General features: G+C 39.2%; 1 protein-coding gene across 1 annotated transcript in view; it reads right to left on the reverse strand.

Moving 5' to 3' along the window:
- The window catches only part of LOC149168744 (RNA demethylase ALKBH10B-like), a 65,546-nt gene that overhangs the window by 13,113 nt on the left and 29,233 nt on the right, over positions 1–23,200 (reverse strand). The window contains exon 4 of the mRNA XM_089428408.1: positions 1,921–2,040. Coding sequence (XP_089284534.1) covers positions 1,921–2,040 — 120 coding nt within the window. The remainder of the gene's footprint in view (positions 1–1,920; positions 2,041–23,200) is intronic.

Genomic DNA, 23,200 nt, shown 5'->3' on the forward strand with positions numbered 1-23,200 from the left:
GGAGACTTTCTATTTAGGGGCTCTTAGGGTTCACTAGACTAGAAGGTTTCATTTTCCTTGGTCAACACTTAATGTAGAGCTATTTTGGACCTAGACCTATGGAACAATACATGAGGAAGCTTCCTTGGCGTTTGTTGGACCTCACACTTTCTATGTATAGCCTCAAGAAGTGTGCCAAGTTTGGGCTTTGACTTTCTATTCTAGGACATGCACTTCACTTTAGTTCACTCCACTTATACCTTATTTCACTAGAGTTGACTTTCAATATAAGATTTTTGCTATTTTTGGTTACTTGCTAGTCTTGGAGCCTCAAGATCCACCACATGAGGAACCTTCGTCATCACTCAATGGGAGCTTCATTACTATTTTGGGGCCTTGGGCCTTAGGAAGTGCACCCCACCTTGAGGATAAGATTTGATTTTTTGAGGTAACTTGCATTCCAAATTTATCCTATTTTTGACTTATCTTCTACTCCAAGTTGAGAATTAACTTTACTCTCAAGCAAGTGGCCTCATTTAGCTTCAAAACGTGCACCCTATGGAGGCTTTTGGCTTTCTCTTTCACTTTCACTTCATCACTCATTCTCCCATTTTGAAGCACTTTTCTTGGTGTATTATTGGAGTTTGAAAGGTCTATTACAAGTTTTGGTGATTTGGTCTATTCTTTAAGATGAAGGCATCATACTTGGTCATTTTTCATACAAGAGAGGGGTTCTATCTTTATGCATTAGCATTTCGTGGGCCAATGGCGCATCCTTGGAGATTTCCTTGCACATTCATGAGGATGCTTTCCCTTTGTAGATGGACTGCTTCATTGGGAGATGGATGTTCAAAGTGTGAGAAATTTCTATCTTCTAATGTAGACTCTAACTTGCTTTAATTGTGATCTTCTCATCTTCATATGAACTTGAGCTTGTAGGATTCCAATAGTTTTTGTTTGTCCTAATTGTTTTTTATCATTTAATCATGACTTCATACAAGGCACTGGTCATTTGATTATCATGTTTAATCATCTTAAAAGTACCTATATTAAGTATTTGACATCCTTAGTTATTTTGGACTAGATTGCAAGGTGAGTACTTGGGCTCAACTTTCCAAGGTTTTTCCTAGGTGTTTTCTGCGCTTTTTAGCCCCAAATACTTTGCTGGTTTGCATGTTTTTGCACAAATTTAGGAATGTAGAGTAGTTGTTTAGTGCATTTAAGAGTTCTTAGAATCATTAAGTTGCATTTTTTTTGAAGTGTTTCTGTAAAAAACAAATCTTTCTTTCTGGTTTTGCTTTTCATGCAGAAATAGGAGGTTATTATATTTAATTTTCATTGATTTGCACATGTATTTGCATATAGCATTTTATTCTCATATTTCATAGTGTTCTTTTATCTTTTTTGATGCAGGAGCATCTCTCAAAAGTCAAATCTTTTGACCTCTAGAAGGTCGTAACAAAATTCATCCCACTCTTCTACCCATAAGCAAGAACGAGGTTTGCTAGTACTGCACAATTATACACAAGTATCCCCCAAAATTGAACATGTGACTTCCAAGGAGAAAACTCATGTTCTTAGCCATTAGGCCCACTCAAGTTGTGCACAGATGATGAATGCACATGACCACATCAATGCTATATATTTTCTTTTTAATAATATAAGTAAAAAAATAAGCTCTTAAAAAAATATTTTATTTTTATTTTTACAATGCAACTCAATCCCTTCAAAGCATTTCATTCCTTTATAACACAACTCAAGAAGAAATTGCTGTAAGGTAAGGCAACAGTGCTATTATATCACTGCAACTCCCAAAAATAAAATATACATAATCACTAACTTCTAAAATTTAAAGAAATTTTATGATTATAATAAGAAAGTCCTTTACTTTAAGCAAATAAAGAAAAACTTAAAAGTTTAAGATAAGAAAATTATTCTTACCTTTCGGAGTTTCATTTGCATCTTGATCTTTCAAATGTTTAACGATTACCGGAACCCCAAGTTGAATCATTTCTCTTCCATTGCCTTTCATGGGCCTCTTGGAAGTGATAAATGTTTGACCTGTATGGAAAATATCTTCCTATAAGAAACATTGCCCCACACATAGATCCACATAGTTAACTATGGAAAATCAAAGACAAAAGGAAGAACATGTCACAAATCTATGAAAACAAAATTAAAAATGACAAAGTTGTCATGGGTATGTGGCATAAAGAAGAGTCCAAAGAAGCAAAGCAATCCCCATTAGTATAAGTAGAAAAACCACTATAGCAGTAAGAAAAAAGATAGGCAAAAGAGAAAAGAGTCTGTTTTGTAGCAAGGTAAAATATTATTTGTCTAACATGCACATAAAATTTCAAGATACTTGGAAGTCAATTGACTAATTACAAGTATATACAAAGGAGCAAAGATAATTAAATATTGAGTAATTAGTGTAGATAATTTGCAAATACTGTATAAACAATCCCGTATGAGTATGTAAGCATAGTATTAAAGGCCTTCACTTAAAAAGGAATAGAAAAAAAAAAAAAAACCATGGCCCATAACATATGAGAGTTGCATGCAACATTTTATGTTTTGCAGGATAAAGCAAGCAACAAACAAACATTTGATAGTATATACCAAGAAACAAGTTTATCAATACATATTGGTTAAATTTGGACAAATAGATAACCAATACATAAACTAATTATAGTACTAAAAAGTACTCAACAAATTATTAGGGCTATTGTGACTATAATTTATTTGTATCTAATTCATTTAAGCAAGGGGGTTGCTTGGCATTCTTTGACACAACCCAGTTTCTAAAGTTTTGCCTATTGTAATGTAGTGTCCATGAAACCTATTCTATTTCATCTTGCCCAAGTTGGCTTGGATAGGTCTTTAAAGTTTCTTCAATAGAGCACTGTGCACATTTCATCTAATCCAATTGCTAAAGTTTGTGTAAATCAAAACATCTCCAAAGTTATCCAACTTTAGAGACCATTAGACAATGATTCCCCCTTACACTGTAATTCTATGTTATTGCTACATATGTGTGAAAACTTGCTAGCAGTGTGTGTTCAAAGGTCGATCAAGAGTATCACTCTTCTAGGGCTTAGACAGCATCTCGACATACACTTCTTGTTTGGGTTAGAAATAAATAACGATAGAGAAATCATGAGCAGCCTTTATGCAACTATTGGGTGGTTGACTCCAAATCCAGAATAATCTGGGAGGCTTAAAGAACAACCTTGAGCTTACAGATTAGAAGAGGGGATGTTTGGATTTTGGAAGCACTTTGACCATGGAGGATAGGGCCAGAAATATTCTAGGGTTATGATGAGGCTTTTATGGATCAGCTTCACGTAAATTGCAACATTTTGCAATTTGTATTTTGAGCCAAGGATCAAGTACCTCTCCTTGTGAAAAGAACTAGAGTAGCATTAACCATATTTAATCGAAGAAAAGAAACAGACTTTGTTTATGTTCACAGTGATTTGCATTTGGCCTTAGGCAGTGTCTTTGTGACCAAAATTCATCTAGTTCCGCTAACCCATGGTTTGACCCTATTCCACATGCAACGAAAGATGATCTTGGCATTGATGGTGACACTAGTGATGAATCTGGTGCTAATGATAATAGAGTTTCATTTATTGATGAATATGATGATCAGAATTGCAGTTCACTTAGTGCCAACTCCTAATGATTTAGATATTTACAATGTTACAAGTAGGCCACGGGAATAGAACTTCTGATCTTATTTTGAATATTGTCAAACAATTTGAGAGATTATAAACATTTGACATCATGGACATCTTTTTAAAATTTGAAATTTGAATATGTTATATTTGCAATTTGCAATTGCACTATATGTTTAAATTTTCTTTGGATGAAATGTATTTTATCATGATTCATTACTCATATATGTTTATTGATCATGATTTCTTGGTCTTTTATGCTATTATTCATTTTAAAATTAAAAAATATATATTGAAAATTTTGATGAGAGAGAGAGGGAGTGGCTTCAAGAGATGGAGGCCAAAGATCTGCAGAATAGGGAGGGGGATGGAGAAATTTTAAATTACTTGAGGGATCCATTGGAAATCTTGGGACCAAACTTCATTTTCCCAACCTTTGGTACTTTTGTTGTAGGATATCATATTGCAAGTATTTTTCCTTGGCTCCAAAATTGTATTTAGATAGGAACCTTGGACTAGGCTTAGAGGGGAACCCTAGATCCCTTTTTAGTCTTAATGTTTTGAGGGGATCTAGAGATTTTCCAGCTGGGAAAGAAAAGGAGACTTTTCAATCCCCCCATTCTCCTTTCATCATCTTCCGTAGATCAAAAATGAGATTTCAACCTCAACATACATGCCAATAGTGCAATTTTATCCAAAATGGCAAATATGTCGATGTGACAAGGGATCACAATGGAAATCAATGACCCTTTCTCACCATGAATGTAGTATCTCATTGATGCAAAGTGGCATCCCCTATAATATCAATCCCCTAAAGCCAATATATATGGAGAAAAACAAGGCTATGTAACCTAAACAACCTCAAAAGCCATATGTAAAGTGGTGATCCTCTATGGAAGGCATGAACCCTCAGTTGAAATCCTCAATAAGGAAGAAGCTAGTTAGAGAATTGAAGGAGGATAAGCCCAAGAAGAAGATATCAAGGGTAGTTAAATAAAGAGAAGAGAGACTGAGACTGATAGTTGGGAAAGGAGTAACATTCGAAGAGATAAGACACTACCAGGGTAGGGCATCGGTGGGGAAATTTCACGAGGGGTATATCTTTGAAGCTACATTGAAAAAATGGGTGAATTGGCTACCATATGTCACTTCTTTTCATATATTCTCCAAAGAATAGATCGAGTTTGGGTTTCGATAGGAGAAGGATATGAAGAGTATAAGAATGAGGCAATGATTTAGAGTAATATATATTTTTGGCACTACAAGAGTGGAAACCTATCTTCGACCCTAACAGGGAACCAATCACTGCCCAAGAATTTCGGTTAAATTACCTAGGTTACTACTCAATTCATGGAAGGAGAAAACTATGACGGATATGAGTAACACACTAGATAGATTCATATGCTTTGACCCCAATCATTATTCAAATTCTAACAGGATTGTAACAAAAATTTATGTTGATATAAATTTAAGCACAACCAATTTCATCGGAGATTATATATGAAAAGTGAAACTATATCCAAATTGTTAATTATCAAAATGTCCCCTTTCAATGTCATTGGTGTCACCAACATGATCACAGTAAATATGTATACCCTTTCAGGCTTGACAAAAGGGATTCTTTGATGGGGAAGGTGGCTCAGGATGAGAGATCTCCCTCCATTTCTAAGAATGTTGAAAGTGTTGGGGGAAACCTAGGAGTAAAATCAGGGGGGAAAGAAACCCTAGGAGCACAGAAGCCAACTTCTTTTGTTCTGATGGGGAAGCAAGCTACCATAGAAATTGATAACCAAGTTAAAGGGAAAGATCTAGAAGGTAAGGAGGCGTCCCATCCTACTGTAGATATGACTCAATATATTATAAAGGATCAAAGTGAGTCTCCCATTTATCAAAGAAGGATTCAAAGAACACAACTGAAGTTGATCTAGGGAAGTATTTTGCTAGAAAGTACCCTATGTTGATTTTTGTGTAGCATTAGGAGAAGAGGTCTCAAAGTCGACCTAGGAAAATTAAAATTAAAATATTTTTTTGGGTCACCAAGTTGACCCAGGAAGACAAGTCGGCCTAGCTCATGAAAGGGTGTGTCCCTTGGGTTAATTTACCCCCATTTGACTAGCAAATATAAATGATGTGACATCTCATTTTTGTCCAACCAAGTGAGTTTCTTGTTCATCTTTCCTAGGCCTCTTAGACAGCCACATGTGTGGGGAAAAGGAAGATGAGTGGACTATTTTGAACCAGTTGTTTCTTAGTGTTTGATCGAATTTGACCATAGTCATTTGCAGTTGACCGTAAGAGCCGCAAGGCCGGATTTCACTGTAGTCAACCACAGTTGACTTCAATTGAATGCAAAAGTCGTATGGCCAAATTTGACCGCAGTTGACCATAGGAGCTACAGGGCTGAAGTTTGACTGCAGGTTGATTGTTTGATAAGCATTGAATTTTGAGCATTTTGGCTAGTTTGACCAACATTGACTTACTGCTATTTTGACCAAGTTTTGACCAATATTTGGATTTATACTTGGCACAGATTTCTAGACAAATTGTTGATTTGTAAACCTTTATGAAGAATAATTTCTCTTAAGAAAAGTTGGATTTCTCCTAAGGTTGTGTTTCCCAGGGTAAAAATATTCTCTACTGTGCAAGGTTATCTTTCTTTGATCTTTAATGTTTCTGCTACATTTACTGTTGATATTTTTCTATGTATAATTGCTCAATGATATCATTAGCAAGAGATAAATTGATTGAAGATCATCAGGTAGTAATTATCAGATCAAAAAATCGTTTTCTACTACCACTTTGTAGAAAATTCAACATGGTACCAGAGCTTTGTTGAAAGAGCAACCATTGAAGTCAACAACTTGATTGGCTTTTGGATATCTTGTCAAAATGGCACCAAGTCCCTATTGAAATATGTAACTAGGTTCGGTCTTCATAATGACAGATATAATCATGATTTTATGTATTTAATGTAATGAGAAAAATAATTTTATTATTGTTGATCTTGAGGCATGGGTTTCATGCTCAAGAAAATTTAATTTTTGGTTAAGCTCCCATTGAGAGCTTCTAGGGCTTGTCATTGAGTCTACAAGTCTAAGGAGTCATTGTCATGTATGAAGGACCCTTCTTGGGCATGTTACATATTGTAAGGAAATTTATTTGAGTCATTGTAAGAGTCAAAAAGACCCTCCAAGACCTCGTCACAAGTGCACAACAAGTCGGCCTTCAAAAGGAGCTATAGACCTATCCAGAAAGAGATGTCGGCCTAGACATGATGACAAGTCGGCCTAATTACATGGGTAAAAAGTCTATATAAAGGGGGACTCGACCACTCTTGAGGAGACATCATTCAAGCATCCAAAAAGGAGAAAGAAGTACGAATAAAGGAAGGAAGGAAGTCTCTCATCCAGTGAAGAGTAGAAGATCAAAGAGTTTTAGCACTATTTTTGGGTCCCTCTACTCACACATGTGACTGCAACTAGGGTTTCTGCAGTAGGGTTACATCATTCCTCTAAGGAGTTAAGATAAAGGTCAAGAAAAGGGCATCATTACTAGCCGAAGTCATGAGGATAAGTGTGCAAGCATAGCAAAGGAGAAGAGCCACATAGATCTACTCAATCAAGCTTACACGTGTGACATCTTGACAATTGCAAGTAGGCCAAAAATTACAGGTCTGTGAAAAGAGGCCGAAGTTCCAGAGAAGTCGAAATGAGAAGTGTCGAAGTCAGTTTGACTAGCGTTGACTTGAAGAAGAAGAAGAGTTGTTCAAGGAAGCCTTGTGACTTGGTCTTAGAGAGGTTCTTAGGTCAAGGGTATTGGTCTTGGAATTCATCAATTGAAAATTCTATAGGAAGAAGAATTTGGTGGGTTTTCATCTCAAAATTGAAGAGGTTTTGGCCTTGTCTAATTGCCTATATCTGGTGTCCTTTATCTCATTGTTCATTATGTTTTGGTAACTGTTTGATGAAAAGAAGTCAATAATAATCAAGCTAAAGAATACTATAATTAAGATAAATAAAGAGTCTTCACAAGCAGTTATCGTCAATAGAGAAATCACCTTCACTTGTTGCCCCTAGATTTCTCAACACGGTATCAGAGCTAAGGTGACAAGACAAGGGCAGCTCATCAAAGGACTGAAGTTCTAGAAGGCATCAAATCATCAAGAAGATCCTCTCATCTCCAAGGCATCTTCAAGGTCAAGAACTACATCATCATCTTGAAGGAAGTCAAAAGAAGAAGACCTACAAATCCTAGTTCATTCAAAGAAGGATTCTACAAAACACTCTTGGGAACCTCACTCAATCATCACCTCAAAGGACGAGACCTCAAAGACCCTACCTCTACTCAAGGAAAGGATACAAATTGAAGCATCTTGAAGTCTACTCATCCAAGGAAAACAAGATTAAAGGCGTTTTCACCATCATCAAGGATTCAAAGTGATCTTTTGAAGAAATATATCTTCATCAAGAAGAAGCCCTTTATTACCAATTTCATCATCAAAATCAAGAAGGAAGTAGGTTAAAGAAGGTATCTTCACAAGTATGTATATTTATGTCTACATCTGAATCTATCAAAATGTCTTTTTGCAAGGAAAGCAACAAGTCGGTTGGCGACTCAAACTTTCTTGCATGGAAGAAAAGGATAGACCTGAACCTCATAGAAAATGAAGTTGTGAAAAATGTTAAGGGCTCAATCACTAAACCTCCAAAGGAAGAAGCTCAAGCTCATGCAAAATTCACGAAAGTGGAAGTAAGGGCTCAAAGGATTCTCATAGAATCTATTAAGGATCCCCTCAATTCACAAAAGTGGAAGTAAGGGCTCAAAGGGTTCTCATAGAATCTATTAAAGATCCCCTTATTCCCTGTGTATCAAAATTAGAAACATCAAAAGAAATATATGACAAACTTGTAGAATTGTTCTCCATAAGCACTGCAAGAGAAGTGATCTTGTTAAGACAAGAACTCTACAAGATGAAGATATCAAAAGAAAAAGGAATAACCTCATACTTTATGAGGGTGTCTGAAATAAGAGACCAACTACAAGAGTTGGGAGAGATAATGTCTGACAAGGAAATGACTATTATAGTGCTCAATGCACTTCCAGAGGAATGGGGTAACTTTACATCAAGCATTTACAGGAAGAAGGAAGCTACTCCATTCGATGATCTCTGGTCACTACGCAAAATTGAAGAAACCAGGTTGAAGGCAAAAATTGATATAGTATCAAACGGGCAAACTCAAGCATATGCTGGCATGGCGAAGAGGAAAGGAAAGTTCGGGAAATTTGGTCCTCAAAAAAGGAAGAAGAATATGGCGAAGTTTCAATGTTATGGATGTCAAGAATATGGGCACTATAAGAGAAATTGTCCCAAACTCAAGAAAGACAACATCAAAAGAGGAAGAGAAGAAGCCCATGTCACCGAAGAAGTGGAAGAAGTTGAGAAGAAGAAATACAAGAAGGAAGAAATAAAGATCTCTACTATGATTGAGATAAGTCTTCTCCACCTAGTTCTTTTCAATTTTTGTAAAATATGGCTATCATGGTAGGAATCATTAGAAGCATGATAAGATGCATCATTTTAGGAGATGGCATCATAGGAGCATACGACTGAAGCAAGAGCTCAAGACATCATCATAAGAAGCTTGAAAGATAGTTGAAGTAGGATTCTATGACAATCATCATTAGAAGGAAGTAGCTCTTGGTAACCTCATTAGAAGCATAAGTAGCACTTATGGGTAGAAGGAAATCATCTAGTATAAAGTATAAAACTCATCATACATCATTGGGAAGGAGCATCTGCAAGATGAGGATAATCAAGATCCTTTGTTGGAATCTTCATTATAAGATTCATCTCTTGAAAGATGCCTCGCTAAGAATTCCACTTGGGTTGGGATTCATTGTTTAAAAGAATAATGGCATGATGACAAAAGTGTTAGAAAATCAAAAAGGCAGAAAGATTTTCTTATTCTTGATAATTACTTGTGACTTTTCTTATTATTACGATTATTTATATCTTCTTTCTTTTAGTTCATCAAGTAATTACCAAAGCAACAACACATAAAACAATAGACACTAGATATAGGCACTATGCCAGGGAAAAACCCCCCTCGAGTGGAAAACCCAGTGAAGAAATTATTCCTTTCAATAGTATTCTTTGAGACTCTTCACCCTAGACCAAGACCAAACCTTCCCTCCACACCAAGTCAGCCTCCCAGAATTTTGACCCCTTTCCAGCAACTTCGACTAGGCAGCAGCTTCCGACAACAGAGAAACTTGGAAGACTTCGATCTTCCAATCCAAGACATGAAACAGAGACAGAGAGGCACCAAAATTTTGATTTTTCCTTTCTCTTTAGACTTCTCTAAAATCGCACTTACTTCGACTTCCCGGCAACAGGCTTCGCACTTTTCCTAGCTACAAGAGATATTGAACTTCTTGTGAGACGGTAATGTTCCAAATGACTTCGACTAGCTCGTATTTATAGGCTTCTTTTGGGTCGAATTAGGGTCCTTAGGGTGACTTGATCTCTCTTCTAGGCCGACTTGGTATGGGGGATACCTAACTTATATTTGACTCAATACTTAACCTTTTTACATGATTCAAAAGCCCAAGAAGGGTCTCTTTAAAAGTACAATGACTCTATTGACTCTGAATAAATCCTTGAAGTCCTCAATAGGGACTTTTACCTAAAACAAGGTGACGCAAGCACGAAACACATGCTTTAATAAGTCACAATAATAATAATAATAAATATTTTCTTTATTCTTTTGACAAGTACATTACATGATGACTCAAATACATTAAATGAAGACCGAACCTAGTTACATTTTCCAACACTCCTCTTAACTATGGAGGTATTCATCATATACAAGTACAATGAAAGATCTCAAACTATATGAACCATGAAGAACTTTAGGCAACACAATGCCATGGGTTAGATTCCTGACCAGGGCAATCTATCCATTGGTCTCTCAACAATTTAGGCACTGCAATGACACGGACTAGATTTCTGACCAGGGCAAGCTATCCAGGTGGGACTAAGATGGACTCAAGCAGTCAGCCCCCCTAGGTACCATCAGGATTACTAGCTAACCATCAACCCAGAAATCCAGGTGTGTGACAGAGCTCAATGACCAACGCCACCTTTCCAACTTCGGGACCTAAACATCAACACAAAGTGTCGATCAGATGTCTTCCCATGCAATGTTTCACTCACAAAGCCTCAACTCTCCTAGATCCAAAAGATCAAGGATAACCAATCTCTCCCAATCAAACTGATTGGTAACCAGCATGCTATCAACACCTTCGAGAGATTCACCTATTGTTGGGCATGGAATCCCCCCAAGGCATGTTTTGGGGCTCAAAGCCCAAGTTTTGAACCAAAATTGTTGTAAAGACTCCGCGAATTGTGGGCGCGGAGCGCAAAATGTATGATAGCATCACAGGGTTGTCTGCCCTAGTTTTATAATGTAATGTCGGCCTACCCATGGTCCGCGGACCATGGGATTGTATAAATAGAGTGAGGCTCTAAGTGTAAAAGATAACTAAGGAGAAAAGGAAGTAGAAGCGAAGAGCAAGAGTCGAAGTGTCTAAGTGTGTCTTGAGTCGTAGAGTAGGAGAAGACTCTGCAGCTGAGTGCGCAAAGACCTAGTAGTCCGCAGCTAAGTGCGCGGACCCTTGCAGCTGAGTGCGCAAGGCAGAGTCAAGTCTGTAACTGAGTAAGAAAATAATAGAGAGAAGTTTTATCATAATTTTGTGCATCTGTTCTTGGGTTAATGCATGTTTGTTATAAATTGCAAATATATTGTTTATGTACTACGCGCCCCTGTATGAATGATTTATATTGCTAAGTATAACTTAATGCATACAGGTAGGCAAAGTTAATCAACTAGCAGTGGAATACTAGTAAGGACTTTCGTAATAACAACGTTCGGCCCCGAAGTAGGGTTGCGCGAAGGCAGCATTTTAGGCTGCGAGGTACGAGAAAGAGCGCGTAGCGACCTGCACGCAGGGTCGAACCGCGGACCACTTGAACTGATCAGACATCTCCAGGGTGCGGAAACCTAGTTCTAGCATCCTCCAATACTACTTCAGGTGAGACCTCAGTCCGCGGACTGTTGCCGAAAGGGCCAATAGTACTGGGATTTGTTTGGCTAAATCACCTCTGAACATGGGTTAGGCCCCAATAAACCAACAAATGGTTTCGTTGTCGGGACCGGGATCTGCATAAGAGATGTCTAATGTCGTGTCACTAGAATCCAACAAAGAAATAAATTGAAGAGTGGCTGGACAAAAAAATTCACGAGTTCGCGGCGCAGGAAAACAGGAATTTGCGAGTATTGAAGGAAGAGTGGTTAGAGCGCTACTTATATACGGAAATCCACGAAATTTTCTTTGCGTCCTTCCCCTCTGAGTTGTATGAGTGGAACGCAAAGTTAGCAGATAGTCAAGGAAGGTGTAGGCTCAACAAACCTATTGGGTGGACTCCAAAGTTGGTGCACAGACTGGAAGCATCGGAAGATAAGATTGCGCGCGCTGTGGACCATTGGCTCGATCAGATTATAGGAGGGTTTATCACCGAGTTCGCAGTAAATACTTCAGTCAGCTACAGCGAAGCAGAACGACGCTTCCTCAAAGGCCCACGAGGTAAGTACGTTAAATCTTTGAACACTTGGATTAAAATACTACTGTGTGAAAAGCGGGTTATGCGAATAAATTGATGTTTGGGGCTACACAAAGTGGGAGGATCTATAGAAATGAAAGTAGCGGAGAGATAGAAACTAACCCCTTGATTTCACCTCGGCGAGAAAGCGAGAAAGAGCTCGCGAAAAGAAGTGCGATCAGTCTGATAAGACAATGAATTCTGCGCATACCACCCCCACTTACACCACCACCAGTTTCACCATCTTCACCTCCATCTCTGACCACACCACCTCCGCCACCACCACAGTTCAATATGGCGAGCGCGATAAAATTTTCGGTGTTCAAAGGAGTAGGGAACGAATATCGGGACCAATTTTGGTTCGTGGTAAACGCTGTATGGGAAGAACAAGGAGTCACTGATGACAATATAAAGAAGGCAACGTTGGTAAGTGCGTTGCAGGATCACGCATTGACGTGGTACATTAAGCATTCCAATGACAATCCAAACACAGGGATTGCGGATATCCAAGCTGCGCTAAACCGGGAATTTAGCAGGCCAAAATTAGAGACACAATCGATTATCGGGTTTAAGGAAATCGCGATGCTTCTAGGCAAGACCCCCTCATAGATAGATCAAAGATTGAAGGGTATGATTCGTGAAGCCAACATGACCTTAACAGATGGACAACACCGCGCATGGTTTGTAGCATTACTAACGCCGCATCTAAGGACTACGTTGTCACAGCAGAAGCTATCCACTCAGGCCGAGCTTTGGAGATCGCAATGAGACTGCACGAGAGCCCGATACAAGATCCTAACCTAGGAGTCCAACAAATCCACGCGCAATCGAAAAACCTATGTCTGGAGACACAAAGTTTGAAACAAGATAGGACAACTCACCCAGAAGCGTGCGAGGAGGTATGGTGCATAAAGTGCAAAGGCTAGGGACATGACAAGGACCATTTTCCAGTTTTCGCGAACTACCTGGCGGGAGGAGGGCCAATGCCATTGAGACCAGAGGCACAAGCAAGATCGAGCGCAGCGCCTGCATTATGGTGCGCGATTTGTCAGATAGGATGGAAGCATGCTATAGATCACTGCCATCTATTACAGAAGTATACGCAGACGTCCCAGCAATTGTTCTATAATTTCTGCAGGTCAGTAGGCCACGATGAGCGTACCTGTAGAAGTTATGAACTGATGATGGATCAGACTCCTACCTACAGAGTTCAGACTGAAACACGAGCCCTCGATCAAAATGCAAGGATGGCGTGCATTGGATTTCAAGGGTGCGGATGAGGTCGAGGTGGAATGGGACCAAGAAGGGGTCACGGACAACTGATTTGTTACAATTGCGGAGGGCCAGGGCATTATGCCCGCGATTGTACAAATCTGACGAGAGCATCATGTTTATATTGTACCCAGTTTGATCATGAGATGGAGGACTGCCCCACACTAATAGTGAGGTTGCGCGACAAATGAACACTCCAACCTCCCCCGACTCAGAACCTGCAAATGATGAGGGTCTGAGCCATGCGAGGAGGACCCGAATGTAAACACCGTGCTCCAAAGCGGCATCACGACAAGAGATGACAAGGGCAAACAACCCGAAGAGAGTGCATGGGTTCTCAAGGCTCCAACAAAGGAACCAAAGTTCGATTTGGAACGCGCAAAGGAGACATTCATGGAAGCTAAGAAGAGCTTCACAAAGGATTGAACGCGAACCAACAAAAGATCCTACCGATGGGAAGATTGCAAGGAATAATGGTAGATATCAAAGGTGCGAGCGTGCTTGCAGATTTCGAAGTGATAGAGATTGTTGATCACAACAATCCCTATCTCGCGCTGCTAGGAATAGATTGGGCCACTGACATGAATGAAGTGATAAATCTAAAGAAGCGCAAGATGATTTTTGAGAAAAAGTCTCTCCTCGTAGTGGTACCTTTAGACCCTGTGGAAGGATCGCACTACACAAAGTCAGTACACGACAACGAGAGCGACGACGATCTAGATTGTATCTACAAGATAACCGCGCGAGAGCAACACTGGGTGAATCCAACAGCGGATGGCAGGATTTCGTGGGAGCGCAAAATCTCCTGCACCTCAGATTCGAATGAGGAAATAGAACGATGGCAGAACCACACGAGGTAATCAAGCTCAACTGCAACATGATGATAAGGTCACTGTGTTGCGTGACAACAGAGGTAAGAGATCTACCTATGTATGATGGGTTGAGCAAGGTGGATGATTTCCTGAACAAATTTGAAAGCAAAGTACCCGAATAGCAACGTTTCAACGCTCTGAAATGGGCACTGCGCGCTATGCCCGCAAGATGGTGGGGTACGCATCAAGGAAGTTTTGAGGATTGGCGCGAATGCAGAAGGATGATGCTCAAGTGGTTTGGAAAACCTCAGCTGCGGATGAAAGTTAGGTATGATGGACAAAACAGCCTGCGCGCCCACCTCTCCAAATGGGTACAGGCGTATGGTGCGCAACCTGCACGAACACACACCGTCCTCGCAATAGGACACAGGACCAACAAGCAAGAGCAGGCAAGATAATGGTGCGAACAATGAAGTATGATAAGACCAAGCGCGCCGCAAATTATCTGCGGGGAAGCCTTTGACAAAGTATGTGAAGTACTGAACACGATCCACCATGTGAGACGCACTGACTGGGACCTGCACGTACCTACAGTGTTATGGGTTTACAGGACAACGTGCAAGAAACTGATGGGACAAACACCTTTCCGGTTAGTTTATGGCATGGAAGCTGTCATGCCGATGGAATATATCGTACCTAGTCTGCGCATAGTAGCACTCACAAGGGTGATGGACCGCGAAGCTCTGGAGAAAAGGCTCGCGCAATTGGAAGAACTTGAGGAGGAACGGTTCTTGGCTGGTTTTCATCAGCAGGTACAAAAGCAGCATGAAAAGGCCTGGCATGATCACCATATAAAGTTGCACACGTTCAAGGTAAATGACTTAGTGTTGTTGTACGACAATAAGTTTGAAAATTTTCCAGGAAAATTTAGAATGCATTGGTTGGGACCATACGTGGTTAAGGAGGTCAGAGACGGAGGCGCGGTCCAGCTAGTCAAACTAAATGAAGAACCCTTCCCAGACAAAGTGAATGGCAGCCGCTTGAAGCCCTACACGGGTGGGCCGAATATCTGACTAGCCAGCAGAAGCACAATCCTCGTGCTCCAAGGAGTCAGACAAAGGCGCGGGACTATAAATATATGCAGCAAATACCGATACATAGTTCAGGCACAGAGGTCTCAGAACAGCGGATGCAACAGATCCAGCAAGCAACAGCTCAGTGCGCTGCGGACCTCAGCACAGTTCGAGAACAGTTGGAGGGACTCCGCACCAAGATCGCTGCGCCAACCGAGTGACTCGAGGGCAAGTCACGATGTTTGTGTTGGGGGTCTGTTGGGCATGGAATCCCCCCAAGGCATGTTTTGGGGCTCAAAGCCCAAGTTTTGACCCAATATTGTTGTAAAGACTCCGCGAATTGCAGGCGCGGAGCGCGAAATGTATGATAGAGTCACAGGGTTGTCCACCCTAGTTTTGTAATGTAATGTCGGCCTACCCATGGTCCGCGGACCATGGGATTGTATAAATAGAGCGAGGCTCTAAGTGTAAAAGATAACTAAGGAGATAGGGAAGTAGAAGCGAAGAGCAAGAGTCGAAGTGTCTAAGTGTGTCTTGGGTCGTAGAGTAGGAGAAGGCTCTGCAGCTGAGTGTGCAAAGGCCTAGTAGTCCGCAGCTGAGTGCGCAGGGTGGAGTCGAGTCTGTAACCGAGGAAGAAAATATTAGAGAGAAGTTTTATCATAATTCTGTGCATTTGTTCTTGGGTTAATGCATGTTTGTTATAAATTGCAAATATATTGTTTATTTACTGCACACACCTATATGAATGATTTATATTGCTAAGTATGACTTAACACATACAAGTAGGCAAAGTTAATCAACTAACAATGGAATACTAGTAAGGACTTGGGTAATAACAGCATTCGGCCCCTGAGTAGGGTTGTGCGGAGGCAGCATTTCAAGCTGCAAGGTACGGGAAAGAACGCGTAGCGATGTGCACGCAGGGTCGAACCACGGACCACTTGAACTCATCAGACATCTCCAGGGTGTGGAAACCTGGTTCTAGCACCCTCCCATACTACTTTGGTGAGACCTCAGTCCGCGCTCCGCGGACTGTTGCCGAGAGAGCTAGTAGTACCGGGATTTGTTTGGCTAAATCACCTCTGAACCTAGGTCAAGCCCCAATAAGCCAACACCTATACAGTCACAACTCCAATCAATAATATACTTTCACATGTACATAATCCAATACAAACGTCCGGGGTCTTCCAGACAACTTGATGTTGCTTCTCAACTTTTCATAGTAGGACTATCAAGTGAATCTTTGATAGAAGATTCCTCAATCATACACTTTCCTTTCCTACTTCCCATGTAGCAACATATCCTCTAAAATTCATTCTTCAATTAAAACCAAGCTATGCCCTCCCTCTCAACCAGGAAGCACTTCTTCATCAAGACTCCCTCTTAATCTTAGGGAGATCTCTTCTATGAAAGCTTCCTCAAGGAGATCAACTTCTTTCTTTTGTCATCGGAGAATCTTTCGTGGCTTCCAACCATTTCATCAGATTTATTATCATCCTCATCATGCTTGTCACATCCAGCATCTTCACCAAGTTAAAGATTGTGTACCCGCACAACTTAGATAGCAAGTACAACCAAATCTATAGAAGCATGAAGTTAGCCATATCAAAATCATGGAAGCATTTCAACTCTATGCATATCAGATATGTAGACTTAATTGCAAACAAAAGACATATAATCTTCAACATCTTGCTTGGGACTTTATCGTAAACCCTAGACTACATCATAATCAACTTTCATTTCATTTAGGGTTTCAATGTTTCTTCCAAAGGTATAACATACCTTACTACAACATATAGCAAACCCTAGAAACAATTCAAACAAATATAAAGCATCCAACAACTTTTCAAAATTCATATGTTAGACTTCTCAGTAGGGTTTCAGACAAATCCTAGATTTCATACAAAAGAATCAATCAAAATCAATCACAGCTTAGTAATTAACATGACCAGCTTCCACTAAGGTTGGTTGCAAACCCTAGATTTCCGATCAACCATCAATACCAACCAAAACTCAAATTTCAATAATCTTACACAAGTCTCAGATTATCATATTGTCATCATACATCAGAGATTTTTACTTCGACTAAGGTTCAACTCCAAAACCTTAGAATTCCATTTTCACAATCTCAACAATCATTAAATAAATAGATCTCAGATTGCTATCTCACACATACTAGACAATTTAACTATTACTAGGGTTTAACTGCAACAACCCTAGATTTCCAAATATCATCATCCTAGAATCTCAGACAAGGACTTATATTAAATCCCAAGACTTATGACCATCAATAACCAAGTCAACGCACATCTCTAGGAATTCATAATCATTCATAAGCATATCATATGTCTGAAAACATTAATACATCTGACCTAGACCAAGCTAGCGTTTCGACCAAAAGGACATATCTATATATACCTAGGGTTTAATCATCATGCAAATGCATTTCATATCATGTGTTAGTCAAACCCAACTTCACAAATATCAATACACAACAATCTTGATTACTCTAGGGTTTGATCGAGCACACACACACATATCAAGGAAGTCATTTCTAAGACTTTATAAGGGCCTTTCTTACATATTCCACCAAAGCCTAATGAGTTAGGGTTTCAAAGTAGAAACATAGCAAACCCAACAATACCAAAACTTCAAAGGTGGAATATTTTAGACCTTATCATTCAACCCTAATAAGTTAGGTTTTCTTGATCATACAAGTCCCAAACATGACATTATCAACATAAACTTCAACCATTTCACAATATCCCTAAGCAGTTTAGGGTTTCATACATTCACATTAGCATGCCCTTCAATTAGGGTTTTCCAGAACCTGTCTAGGGTTCTACAAAATCAGTTAAGAATGTGAGTGGGGTGGGTGGATTTATCAAAAAGATGAATCACCCAAAATGAGAATCATTATGATTCAATATAGCTAGACATAACAGTGTTAGTAATAGACTGTCAAATGAATACACTTTAACATAAAGAAATCAATGTATTATAGTTTAAGGCATACCTTTGTTTCTTGACAAACCTTTCTTTGGGTAGCTCTCTTCAAACTCCTTGAGGATATAGCAAGTGTCTTCCTAATCAAGAGAGTAGAGGGAGAATAGTGATTAGTATTAATATAATCAAAACTTAAACAAGTACATAAAACCAAAAACTGAAAGGAGATGAGATACATATATGTGGGAGTTGTTGGGGGCTCCCTCCAAAGCTTGAGGGATACCTACAAACTTATAAAAAGAATTAAAAATAAATTTCCAAAATATGTTAAAACCTATAAATTCTAAAATATCATAAATACAAAACTAGAATATCTAAGACTAAAAGCAAAGGACTTAATAGTGTAAGTCCCTTATATCAAATTCTTCAGTTTTTGCTTTCTTTGGGTCTCCTTCAACAATGTTATCATAATCTCCATCTCTCTTCTTATTCTTTGGATTGTCGGGACAATCACTCTTGTAGTGACCCTCCTTTGGCAGTCCATAGTTCTTCAAAAGAGGGAGTTTCCTTCCAACTGTTAAGACCTGCAGCAAATGCACCCCAAGAGGATGGAAATCTTAATAGGGCAGTGATCACAAGTTCTTTATTTGGAACAATTTCATCAATGGCCAAAATTTCATCTCTGATTCTTGTTATCTTCACAAAGAAGGATGCCACTGTGTCTTCTTTAGTCATCTTTGTAGTCCTTAGCTCATTATTCAAACTTCAAGTTTGTTCTCTCCCTTGATTGTGTTAGACATCTTCCTTGAATAGTAGATTCCTTCCTTTTGAATAGTTCCTTGATCAAGTGCTTGAGATTGCTTTTTTCTTCCTTCTTCACCAAAGCTCTGATTCCATGTTAGAAAATCAGAAAGGCAGAAAGATTTTCTTATTCTTGATAATTACTTGTGATGTTTCTTATTATTACGATTCTTTATATCTTCTTTCTTTTAGTTCATCAAGTAATTACCGAATCAGCAGCACATAAAACAATAGACACCAGATGTAGGCACTATGCCAGGGCAAAACTCCCCTCGAGGGGAAAACCCAATCAAGAAATTATTCCTTTCAATAGTATTCTTTGAGACTCTTCACCCTAGACCAAGACTAGACCTTCCCTCCACACCAAGTCAGCCTCCCAAAATTTCAACCCCTTTCCAGCAACTTCGGCTAGGTTGTAGCTTCCGGCAACAAAGAAACTTGGAAGACTTCAATCTCCCAATCCAGGATACAAAACAGAGAGAGAGAGGCACCAAAATTTTTATTTTTCCTATCTTTAGACTTCTCCAAACTCGCACTTATTTTAGCTTCCCGACAACAGACTTCGCACTTTTCCCAGCTACAAGAGATATCAAACTTCTTGTGAGAGTGTGATGTTCCAAATGACTTCGACTAGCTTGTATGTATAGGCTTCTTGTCGGTCGAATTAGGGTCCTTAGGCCGACTTGATCTCTCTTCTAGGCCGACTTGTTGTGGAGGATACTTAAATTATATTTGACTCAATACTTAACCTTTTTACATGATTCAAAAGCCCAAGAAGGGTCTCTTTAAAAGTGTAATGACTCTATTAACTTAGAATAAATCCTATAAGTCCTCAATGGGGACTTTGACCTAAAACAAGGTGACCCAAGCATGAAACCCATGCTTTAATAAGTCACAATAATAATAATAATAATAATTCTTTTCTTTATTCTTTTGGCAAGTACATTACATGATGACTCAAATACATTAAATGAAGACCGAACCTAGTTACATTTTCCAACAAAAAGAATGCAGCAGGTCAAAGATGATTGAAGCAATCTCAATCAAGGACAGGAAGCTACTAAAGGAAGCCTAGATGACCAAAGAAGAAAAGAGGTATGTATGCATATGTTCAATGAGTCAATTCATGTCATTATATAGTTGCAGATAGTAAGGATGCATGCTCTACCTCATGAGCATGATCAAGGGAAAAATAATCTCTTTCATTAAAAGGATGCATAAAGGCATGGGTCACATATTAACTAGATGAAATCAACATAATATGTCCTCATATGGAATATGAGGTGGTTGACAAAATGAAGGAACTATGATTGGGAGTTCCTGGGAAGTAATATGTGAATAAAAAGAAAGGAAGAGATCATGAAAAATGCAACTATGGAGAAGGCAATCAACATCCTATGACTAGAAGAATTGACTATGATATCTCCATGGGAAAGATATGAAGACCTTGGAAAAGTCTGAAAAGAAAGAAGACCCTTGACAAATGAATATCTTGGAGATGTGTCAATATGAATGTAGGATGTTGATATTGCAGAAAGTAGATGTCATGATGAAGGGCCATCACAAAAGGGCTACCAAAAGAAGGGCATGGATGTCATCTATAACTGGTATTCATGTGGTGGGATGGAAGATCCTAAAGGATACATGATGTGGAAAAGGTAGTTGTATGAGGAAAATCCAGATATGGTCTAATGGATCACTCTTCGATAAAAGGAAGAAAGACATGACTACCCTGATTTGAGAAGGAAAGTGATGGATGGTCGATGCCCTACGAAGAAGTCCCAAAGATGAAGGCTCCATAATGTTAAAAATAAAGTTCATGACATTGAATGGAGGAGCACTACAAGCAGTTGAAGGTCCCATGATCTCCACCAATGACAAAAGTGTTGTTGTTGGAAACAGGTCCCTAACTAAGATGGAGCTTGGGTACATTCCTTTTATAGGAATGGGTATATTCCTTCATTAGAATGGGTATATCCTTCCTAGTTGAGAGGGAGAGATACATAATTCTTGTCTTCACTTGGGAAGAAAGAATGGAGGATTGGCTAAGCATTTGGCATTCGATACTCTTTGAGGGTGTGGTAGGGCATCCAAGATAAGAGTAGTCGTAGAGGACTGATATTCTTTAAGGATTGGGAATCCAAGATAGGGACAGTTTTGGAAGCACATACCCTATGAACCCTCGGGTGGGGTATTCTCTTGGAGAGACAATAATGGTGGTGTCTATAAATCATTGGTCTCACTAGCATTGTGCTCTAATCTTGTGGAGAGATGGAGTTATTAGTCAAGGCCTTGCTATGTGGCAATGCTGGATGATATGATGTTATACAGATGGGTTACCAATCCGACTCTTCTTATGAGAATTCTTCAGATTGAGAATGTCCAAGTAACTTGTATGGATTATGAATACCTCCCTAGTTAAGAGGGAGTGTTGAAATATGTAACTAGATTCGGTCTTCATAATGACAGATATAATCATGATTTTATGTATTTAATGTAATTAGAAAAATAAATTTATTATTGTTGATCTCGAGGCAGGGGTTTCATGCTCAAGAAAATTTATTTTTAGGTTAAGCTCCCATTGAGAGCTTCTAGGGCTTGTCATTAAGTCTACACGTCTAAGGAGTAATTGTCATGTATAAAGGACCCTTCTTGGGCATGTTACATATTGTAAGGAAATTTATTTGAGTCATTGTAAGAGTCAAAAGGACCCTCCAAGACCTCATCACAAGTGCACAACAAGTCGGCCTTCAAAAGAAGTTATAGACCTATCTAAAAAGAGATGTCAACCTAGACATGATGACAAGTCAGCCTAATTACATGGGTGAAAAGTCTATATAAAGGAAGACTCGACCACTCTTGAGGAGACATCATTCAAGCATCCAAAAAGGAGAAAGAAGTGAGAATAAAGGAAGGAAGCCTCTCATCCAGCAAAGAGAAGAAGAAGAAGATCGAAGATTTTTAGCACTATTTTTGGGTCCCTCTACTCGCACGTGTGACTATGGCTAGGGTTTCTGCAGTAGGGTTACATCAGTCCTCTAAGGAGTTGAGATAAAGGTCAAGAAAAGGGCACCATTTCTAGCCAAAGTGATAAGGAGAAGTGTGCAAGCATAGCAAAGGAGAAGAGCCACATAGATCTACTTAATCAGGCTCACACTTGTGACATCTTGACAGTTGCAAGTAGGCCAAAAATTACAGGTCTATGAAAAGAGGTTGAAATTCCAGAGAAGCTGAAATCAAAAGTGTAGAAGTCAGTTTGACTAGCATTGACTCGAAGAAGAAGAACAGTTGTTCAAGGAAGCCTTGTGACTTCGTCTTGGAGGGTTTCTTAGGTCAAGGGCCTTGGTCTTGGAATTCATCAATTGAAGATTCTATAAGAAGAAGAATTCAGTGGGTTTTCCTCTCAAGATTGGAGAGGTCTGGTGTCCTTTGTCTCATTGTTCATTATGTTTTGGTAACTATTTGATGAAAAGAACTCAATAATAATCAAGCTAAAGAATATTATAATTAAGATAAATAAAGAGTCTTCACAACCAGTTATCATCAATAGAGAAATCACTTTCACGTGTTGCCCCTAGATTTCTCAATAGTCTCAGAGTTGAAGATAGGTTAGATGGTGCCATCAACTTTAAACCTTGGAAGATCAGGATACTCCTTATCTTGGAAGAGAATGAGCTTCAGGATCATGTGGAGAAAATTATTCTAGAGCCAGAGGGAGTTGAGGAGAAAACCAAGTATAAGAAGAATGAAGCCAAGGCAATGCAAATATTGGTAGATTCCATAAAGGACCACTTGATTCCTCATTTTGTTGCATTGAAGACTCAAAGGAAGTATATGATGCTCTGGTAGGATTGTCTGAGAGTAGGAACACTAGTGAGAAGTTAACCTTGAGAAATCATCTTTGTAATGTCATGATGACTAGATCAGATTATGTTGTCTCGTATCTTATGAGAATCTCCCAGATTATAAATGAGC

Source organism: Pinus tabuliformis, chromosome 4_2 (genome assembly GCF_031772625.1).
Source record: "Pinus tabuliformis cultivar Carrire ecotype Pingquan chromosome 4_2, CPIR1, whole genome shotgun sequence".
NCBI classification, from domain to species: domain Eukaryota; kingdom Viridiplantae; phylum Streptophyta; class Pinopsida; order Pinales; family Pinaceae; genus Pinus; species Pinus tabuliformis.